Source organism: Babylonia areolata, chromosome 3 (genome assembly GCF_041734735.1).
Source record: "Babylonia areolata isolate BAREFJ2019XMU chromosome 3, ASM4173473v1, whole genome shotgun sequence".
NCBI lineage: Eukaryota > Metazoa > Mollusca > Gastropoda > Neogastropoda > Buccinidae > Babylonia > Babylonia areolata.
Genome location: NC_134878.1, coordinates 56,171,070 through 56,180,761, shown reverse-complemented (window position 1 = coordinate 56,180,761; position 9,692 = coordinate 56,171,070). Strand labels below are relative to the sequence as shown.

General features: G+C 47.5%; 1 protein-coding gene across 1 annotated transcript in view; it reads right to left on the bottom strand.

Moving 5' to 3' along the window:
- Window positions 1–1,774: 1,774 nt before the first annotated feature.
- Window positions 1,775–9,692, bottom strand: part of LOC143280137 (growth arrest and DNA damage-inducible protein GADD45 alpha-like) — a 9,061-nt gene continuing 1,143 nt past the window's right edge. Inside the window, exons 2-4 of the mRNA XM_076584703.1 lie at window positions 7,679–7,783; window positions 4,797–4,920; window positions 1,775–2,824 (exon numbers count right to left, since the gene is read on the bottom strand). Coding sequence (XP_076440818.1) covers window positions 2,600–2,824; window positions 4,797–4,920; window positions 7,679–7,783 — 454 coding nt within the window. The 3' untranslated portion in view covers window positions 1,775–2,599. The remainder of the gene's footprint in view (window positions 2,825–4,796; window positions 4,921–7,678; window positions 7,784–9,692) is intronic.

Sequence of the window (9,692 nt, the reverse complement as noted above, 5' to 3'; positions counted from 1 at the left end):
AGAATGTGTGTGTGTGTGTGTGTGTGTGTGTGTATGGTTAGCCTGAGAGAAAAAGAGAGAGAGAGAGAGGCAGACAGACAGACAGACTGCTGTGAAGAATGTGCATAGCCGTCGACTTGAAAAATTGATTGATTGATTGATGTGGATACTTATATAGCGCCTATCCTCGGTCAGAGACCAAGCTCTAAGCGCTTTACATACACGGGGACATTTGCACCACAGGCTGCCTACCTGGGTAGAGCCGACTGACGGCTGCCATTGGGCGCTCATCATTCGTTTCCTGTGTCATTCAATCAGATTTCAGACGCACACGCATACACACTCAGACAGACATGTAAAATTTTACGTGTATGACCGTTTTTATTTATTTACCCCGCCATGTAGGCAGCCATACTCCGTTTTCGGGGGTGTGCATGCTGGGTACATTCTTGTTTCCATAACCCACCGAACGCTGACATGGATTACAGGATCTTTAACGTGCGTATTTGATCTTCTGCGTGCGCATACACATGAACGGGGTTCAGGCAGTAGCAGGTCTACACATATGTTGACCTGGGAGATCGGAAAAATCTCCACCCTTTACCCACCAGGTGCACCGAGATTCGAACCCAGGACCCTCAGATTGAAAGTCCAGCGCTTTAACCATTCGGTGATACAAGATAGGTTAGAAGTGATGATGATGGGTGCCAGTGGGAGTTAGTGAACGAATGTCAGGATGTGTTTACATGCCCCTACTCACGGATCATGCGGGCGGGACTGGTAATTTTCTAAATAGTGACGTGACTGATGTATTCGTGCAGGCATGCACCCGTGCCTCCCTGTGCGTGGGCATATGCGTGCTTTGTGTGTGTGTGTGAGAGAGAGAGAGAGAGTGTGTGTGTGAGAGAGAGGGAGGGGGAGCAGAGCTGTGACTTGTGCTGTCCTGCAAAGCTCCGGTTTCACTGCATATTTTGGTATACAGCTCAGCGGCATACTGGACCCCGTAACGAGGCTTTGTGCAGCGAAGTACTTGTCTCTATCCGTCGAGACGTGCTCCTAAAGTCAAGAGCGTGCTGGATTTCACTGAACCGGAGTCTTACAGTTCGGGGGGCCGGAAGGGGTTGGGTAGGGGGGATTGGGGGAGGGGGGGGGGGGGTGTACGTGTGCCTGTGTTCTTGTTGCCAAACAGGTCCTGACCTTCACCTCACACACCCACCCATAGACATACAATCACACACACACACACAGTCATAATGAACACACAATCACGCACACACACGCACGGATGCACATTTTCCACACATACAAGACAGAGACTGAAAGACAGACGACCTAGAGAAAGAAACAGAGACAGAGAGGACAACAGGCAGGCACAGAGAGACGTGAAAGGGGGACTGGTACAGCGAGTGATTCAAGGCCACACATTTTCAGTTTCAACTTTTTTTTTTTTATTATCCGATATTCAACAGCGGTGCTGACAAGCATTGATTACAACTTCAGAAGCACTCCATTGCAGTTGTGATTAACTTGCGCAGAGGACATCAGTGTTCTATGTTTCAAAATAAATGAAAGAAAACAACTTGAACCTAATAGCATACATTCAAAGACACTTACACACACACATATACATTAAATGTCCATTAAGAGACAGCGGTATGACACGAATTCTACACATGAAACTGTGATATCAAATGGACAAAACGTATGTACACTTTTAACTGACACTATTATTCAAAGATGTACAAGTGTGGTGTACACGAACAAAACACATTGAAATTATAGCACATATTCATTAATATATATATATATATATATATATATATATATATATATATATATATATATATGTTGCAAACAAACCAAAACCTCTTTCGATTGTCTTTTAGAAAATATTTCCACAACACAAACCACACAAGCTCCTTTTCACACACTCTTTAAGTGTCATTCACAAGTTAAAAACAAACTACTCCACTCACAAGTCCCCCAAAAGTTCATTAGACCATACTGGTTTTTAAAGAACTATGAAAAAGTGAACATGAAGTGATCAAGAGTTTTTTTCTCAAGCCGATCTTCAGTTTTTGATGATGATAATGGCTCTCAGTTCCCAAACAGTGCTGTCAAGTGACCTTTGCAAGGCATCCATCAGCTGCTTGTGATAATAAGTTTGTTTCTTCTCTCCACACCTCGCTTTCCATGCTCCTCCTCGACAGCAGCATCACTTCGGGATGCTGCCCCACCGTCCTCCCTTCAGATGCTCCTCTCAGTGTTGGAACAGTAGCTCCAGAGGCCTCTCCACATGCCGCTTGGCACGCTGCTGTTGCTGCAGCTGCTGCATGAGATGCTCCTCTTCTGCTGCTTCTTCCCACCAGGGTTTTGGAGCAAGCTCCGGTCCTTGGAGGCCTGTTGTTGTTTTCCACCATCACGTCAACCAACTGGCCATGACCCCACGCTAAGGACTGAAACAGGTCAAGGTCCTTTCCAGGGTGGGGGTCAGGACTGAGGTGTGTTGTGTATGGTGATCAGGATTGGGGTGATCCCGACTTTGGGTGTTTTTTTCTTTCTTTTTTTTTTAGACTGAAAGTGCAAAGTCCTGCCCTTCCATCGGCAACTAAAGCCATGATCAGACCGGCAGTTGAATGATGGGTTTCGGGTAGATGTCGCTGCAGACGACCGTGTCGTGATAGTTGCAGACAAAGTCCTCATCCGTGCTGGGATCCTCCTTGGGCACCTCCACCAGCAGGCAGCTGGGTATGGACAGCTCGGCAGCGGTGTCCGAGGAGGAGTCACTGACTCCTGAGGTTCGTGCACAGTCCACCAGGTTCTGTAGCTTGTCACAGTTCTTCACCTGTGGACACAAAAAAGGGGGAAAGGTCCCTGTAGTTTTCACGCCTTCAAATGGTTTGCCTGCATAACTAGGCTATACAAGGACAGACAGACACAGAGAGAGAGAGAGATTGAGAGAGAGATATTGAGATGGTTTATTCATATAGGCCACAGCCCCTAAATATACAGTAAAATGTTGAAGTCATACATTCAAGAGAGAGAGCGACAGAGAGAGAGAGAGAGAAATTGTGCACACGCATTTCAGTGTGAGTGTAGTTACACAAGAGCTTAGGAAAACACATTAAAAAGGAAAAACAATTCTTAGAACCTGCTACAATGAAATGCAACGAGAAACAAAACCAAAAAAAGCAGGATGAACGTGTGTGTGTGTGTGTGTGTGTGTGTGTGTGTGTGTGTGCGCGCGCGCGCGCGCGTGCCTGTATGTGTGTGTGTGTGTGTGTAACTACACAAGAACTTGGACAAACAAGTTTGAAAAGGTCAATTAGAACTTGTTGCAATGAAAAATGAAGAAAAAAAAATCCTAAGTTCTGACGAAGGTCTTTCCAAGAATTCCTGTCACCAAGTCTCAACACAGCATCCGTGTCAGTCATGCAGTGCACACAAAGACAGGATTCAACAAACGTGAGAACGTTGGGAAACAAGCACAGCGCACCTCTCTTCTTTCTCTCCCCCCTCCTCTCCCAACCTTCTATCGTGTGCCACAATAACAAACCACCACCACCACCACCACCTCTTAACCACAACACCAGACAAGAAACATCCTTGTCAGTAATGTTCGCCTTGGTCTCACACTAACAGCTAGGGCACTTGTTTCACGCAACATGCACTGACAGATAAACGGTCTGCATACTTCTAACTCGAGCACCCAACTATACCACATACACAAACACCCAACAGATCCGGATTGGCAGCGAAGAAGGGCAAAGCCTTCTCCACCACCCTCCTTCCTCACGCTTCTCCCTATACCTTCCCCCCACCCCCATCTCTGAATATTCATCACTGCAACACGTGCAGTCGGCATTTACGCAGCTCGCCTCTTTTCCCCACCACTGACAGAGACAAGTGATATGTTACACACGTTCAGTTGGACAAAAACGAGGCTTTTTTCCAACAAGCTCCACTTCCTCGAATTGGGGGAATTCCCCGTCCAGCCCAGGAACTGGTGGTGGCCTAACCTCACTGTCATTCCCGGCAAACAGCGGCGGCCTTTCCTGAACAAGGAAGTTTCACGTGGTTGCCGCGTGCAGCGTAGACGGAGAGAGAAGTTCTACTGGGAAAACGGTTTCTGGAAACTACAAGCCAGCTAGCTGCCTGCCTGCCTGCCCTGCCTGGTGGTGGGGGTGAGTGGTCCTTGGGGAGACCCCGGCTGTTTTTCGCCACATTGTTCCTAATAATCCTCACCACCCTTTCACTTTTAACAAAGAAACAAATGTTTCTGAGAAGCGAGAACTAGTTGTGCATGGTGAACGACCCTGGGCAAGGATCACGTTTGATATTTCCTCCTTCCTTTCTTTCTTTCTTTCCCGAGAAACAATAATGATTTGCTTAGCTGTTTAAAACCTGTAGTCCCGGATTTGACTGTGCTTAGAGACCATTAGTGGTTATTCAGATCTTAATCCCATTATAATCAGCATCAGCCCCTCCCTCCTTTCCATTCACACGGGCTGTGGGAGACCCGTACCAACCAACACCACTGCATTTCCCTTTCACTGGTACAGTTGGTGAGGTACAAGAAAGGAATGGCATGGGGAAAACCCTACCTGGTGAGGGAGAGGGGTATGTGGGGAGAACAAGACCACAGAATCTTGTACTGAACCCCTCCCCAGCTAACAATGTTTCTGCTCTACCAAGCTTCCAAGACAACAAGTACAGGACACACACACACACACACACACACACACACAGAAAATTCAGTTGTGAAAGCGCATCACTGATGACAGCTAACCGAACAAACAGACACAATCAATACTTACAGTGAGCAGCCTGATGTCGTTCTCCCAGCAGAAGGACCTGACCAGGGTGTGCTGGATGTGCAGACCCACGTCAGATGACCCCGCCATGTCCGGGATCACGCACAGCATCACGCGCTCTGGGGCACTGCACACAGCGTGAACAGCAAACTGTTAGCACATTTCATTAAATATCATCAAACAATGAAAAAACCCCATTAGACTAAAGACAGAAGAATACAGCTTACACGTACATACAACGATACGCACAACAATGTAAACACATGACTTAGCTTTTTACTTTCTTTTTTTTATACTTGGCATCAAGAAACAATGAAAAGACAAACCAAGGAGAGATGAAAACGTGCTTTACACACACACACACACACACACACACAGCAACATGCACAACAAAGTTGATAATAAATAGCTTAGTTGCTTTCTGTATCGTTTTTCTCTCTCTCGTTTATTACCACCAAAAGCGATATGTACAACAAAGTTGAGACACTACTTAGTTGCTTACTGCTTGCTTGGTTTTGTTTCTTTTATTCGTCTAGTATCATTCAACAATAAAAAGATGTTAAACTAAAGAACTTAAAAAACATAGCTTAAATCAGCTTAAAAAATGTTGATCAACATCTGAAATAGCATCAGTAGACAAACATGATGAACAGGGGTGAGCGGGGTAGGGGGGGGGGGAGGATACTGGCATGAAACTTGCAATCAATGCACGTTCAAGTTGTGCAGAACTAATGATCAGGGGAAAAGAAAGGCGGGAAGGACAAAGAAGAATGAGTAAAGAAAACAGATAAGTCGCACGAGAAAAAAACTGAAAAATTATAGTGCAATCTAAGTCTGTGAACTTTCTGTTCCAGCCACATACTGAACCGGGTTTCAACTGATTGGCAACCACTTGCACCTAACCGATATGATTTACCCAACCAAAACCAGCGTATATACCTTGCAATGCATTCTAACTGATCGAGCCTTACATACCATTCACAACCCACCACCCCCCTTCCCCCCAAAGCGTCATTTTTTTTCCACTTCAGTGAATAATCTAATAAGTATGTTAAGCACTTCTTTCAGAACATAAATGAAAAGGTGTGTGTAAAGGGCTGGTTGTGAAGGCTAAGCACTGACAACGGCATGCAGCCACACACTAGCTAAAAGGGCTCGCCTCTCTTTGCTGGGGCGATTTTGACAAAGAATTCGATCCCAAAGAGGTGTGGGGTGGGAAAGCCCCGCCAGGAATCCCAGACATGCCGACCCAGCAAAGCCCGTCCGCGGCAACAGGCAGTGACTCGCCCTGCCTCGCTCCTAAACTGCTCTGCAGCCACAAGTCTGTCAGTGAACGCAACGCACCCCACTTGCCGACTAGGCTGCGAGGCGAAAAAAACGTAACCGCTCCTCGTTATTTAGCTTGCAGAATTTACGTGTAGCGACCACCACCCTTAGAATTCCTTTCAAAAACAAGTCAGTGCGTGCACTGAACACTCCCGCTGCACCACCGCACGATCGTTGACAGTGCATGTTATGAGAAGCGCGTGTGCACTGCAGCAAGGAACAAAGGAACAAAGTTGTGATTTTTATATCAGTTCAACAACACGTGCAGTTCAGTTATGACCGGTACAGTAAAGTCTTTGAAGCAAACAATTACAGTTTACCAGCAAGAAAAACCCTAAAAAACTGGAATTCCGAAGGAAAGAAAGACCGTCTTCCAAGCAAATAAATCATAACCCGTAATAGTGTCCCAAAAAAGAACCATTTCCCCTTAAAAAATGAGGAATTCCAATGGGTTGGTCCGAAAAACAAGTTCCCCAAGGCCACGATCGATATAGGGTTTGGCTTGTACGTGTGTGTGTGTGTGTGTGTGTGTGGGCGAGGCCTATGGCGACCCACCAAGGCCGACTGCTTTGCACACACACACACACACACACACACACACAAGTGAAGTCCATGTGACAGCCTGCTGCAGACCTCAGTAGCAGCCACGAGCCGATCGATCTGACAGAAGCCAACGTTCTGTGATGGGTGGGGGGTGATGGATGTACGACTAGGGAAGGAACTCTGTGAAATACCCCCCTCTCCCCCCCCCCCCACCTCCGCCCCCTTGCCCCCCTGGAGACAACAGCCACGCAAAATAAGTAGGAGAAAGAAGAAAAACGCATCACGCAGGAAACGAGGAGGGTAAGGACAGGGAAAAGAGTGGGCCGCAGATGTTTACCAGCTTGTTTGCTCGGCCTGTGTGTGTCTGTCACCGGTGATCAGTGGGGAGCGGGAGGTCGAGGAGGAGGTGGTGGTGGTGGTAAAAGTGGGCGGGAGAGAACAACACTTACAGGAAGGAAGGGGAATCAAGAAAGAAAAAAAAAAGAAAAAAAAGAAGAGCTGTTGTTTTGCACATTAAAAGAGCATGCTTTTTGGTCGGCCTCCGCGGGTGCTTTCCTGTTGCCATGCCTCAGTGAATCAATGATCACCACCGGCATTTCAGGCCAGCAAAGAGCATCAAGTTTACCTCTTAGTTTATTATCGTTTCCACTTTTTGTCTTCAAGTGTATCTCTACAATTATCAATCAATGCTGTGTGGTCAGCTGCATTAAAAGCTAGTTATCCTAGTCCTTTGTCTGCGACTTGTCAAGGGGCAATACGTCCTCGAGCGCCTATAGCACGCGCTAAGAAAAAGTAGAATAGGTGTAGAAGTGGAGGCGTGAAATGAACAGGGAGTGGGGGGGTGTGGGTGGGAGCACAAAGCTGAATGGGTGGAAGGGAGGGGAGGAGAGGAAGTGGGGGGTGGACACTTCGCATGCACACACCCCATCATCAATGCATATTATGTTGAGCTGCCAGCACAAAGTAAGTAACAAGCGTACTGTACGTGCACACTACACCACACCACATGCACTCACCAGCCCAGCAGCTTGGCGCACTCCTGTATGCCCACGGTGACACGCTGAGCGGCCACTGCGCGGGACAGGCACCGCTCCAACGCCTGGCCGATCGTCAGGTTACTTCTGCAACAACAACACGGCACGGGTCACCCTTAGCAACAACTGTCAACAACACCATACCTCCCCCTCCACTACCACCACCTTCGCTTCTGTCAGTTAACTGGCAATGGCAACTCTACCACCACCTCTTCTATCAATTATCGCCATGGCCACCTCCACCACCACCACCACTAGTGGCGCATTCCTTCTTTCTTTTTTTTTTTTTTTTTCTTACCTTAAGTTTGATGGAGGAATGCCAACGTCCTCAGTAGCAACAACAGTAAACAACACCACAGCACCGGCATATACAATTACACACTTCTTTTTGTACCACCATAGCCACCGTTCAGTGACTCCTGGCACCAGCTTAATTGTAATTATCTCCTTGCTATCTTCAATGGACAAGAGTGGCAAGCTTTTTATTATTTCTAATCCTTTTCTTTGTGGTGCAATATTTTTTTTTCTATAGCAAGACCGTTTCTAAATGCCCCATACGGGATGATTTTTTTTTTTTTTTTTTTTTTTTTTTTTTACACGCACAAAGAACTTTCAAACCCACTGGTTTTCTGCATGTCGGTCTCCACAGGCTATGTCTTAGTCGATGTTGAAGTGGCTAAAAAATCCAACAACAACAAAAAACAACGTATTATACGTACATTAAAAACCTACTGCTGCACGCGCTCCTACTATCGGTTTTGAGAAAGGCTACAGATGCGGCTACAGGTGCGGCTTCCTCCCCAAATCCCTAAATCGTCCCTCCTTTGCCACGCCTTGTTTCACCAGACAACCGGTAGACCCACTAATTCCACCGCCCACGTGCCCGCTTCCCCCTCGCCCGGTCTGCGTTTTTCGCCAGACTACCCCCCCCCCCCCCCCCCCCCACCCTCCCCTCCCTTTTGATACTGTATTGTTCTGTCCGCATCTCCCACGCGGCTCGCTAACTTGACTGAAACTTAATCAAAATTCATCCTCCTCCATCCCTCCCTTTCTCCTCCTCCCCCCCCCACCCCCACACCCCTACGGCTTCTCACTCTAGCCGATCCCAGATTCTGGTTCCAGATTTCCCGCAGCAACTTCTGTACAGATGGGGGCAGTACGGTCAATCCCATCCTCCATTCTCTCTCTCTCTCTGTCTCTTTCTCCCTTTCATCTCTCTTTCCACATCCACTCATTCCAATATGGAATTTTCAATTTTTGCCCAAACAAGAAAACCGGTGCTAAACAGTTTAACTCCTCCACTTTTCTCAGTTCCAATCAACCTTCCCCAAGACATCGGCACTCCTCAGCGCAGACAATCCCTCCCTCCCCCGCTCGTCTCCTTCTCTCTCTCCCCCCCCCCCCCCCCCCCCTACAAGGAGACAGATCAGATCGATACATAATTATATATATACAACAGCGCCCGTGACAGTATTGCGATGCCGAAACTCCCGTGAAGAACGGCGTTAAAAAGTAATCTTTCGAGGGTCAAACGGTGTCATGCGCCAGCATTTCATTCATTCATTCATTCTCCCCCCCCCCCCCCCAACCCCCCTCTCTCTCTTTCTCTCTCGTATTGGGCAACATCAGGCAAGGGTGAAACAGCTCGCCCGACAAACAGAGCGTAGGCAGGCTGGAGGCAAAAAGCTGTTGCAGCAGTTTTTCAAGCTCGGCTATAAACCAACGGATGGCCGCGTGGCTGGTTGATGCACTTTCTATTGCGTAACCCCCCACCTCCACCACCTCCCACCTCTCGCACAGTCGCACCCTCAAAAACCAACCCGCTCTGGAGAAAAACAAGCGGTGTTTTCAAGGCAACACCCACATCACGAAAACAGGGTTCAGTGATGCAAGAGAGAAAAAACAAAAGAAGGAAAAGGGGGCAGGAGCGGGGGGTTAAGAACTTTGTCAGTCATTCGGATGGAGCAGTTGATCACAACTAAAGGACACGACACAC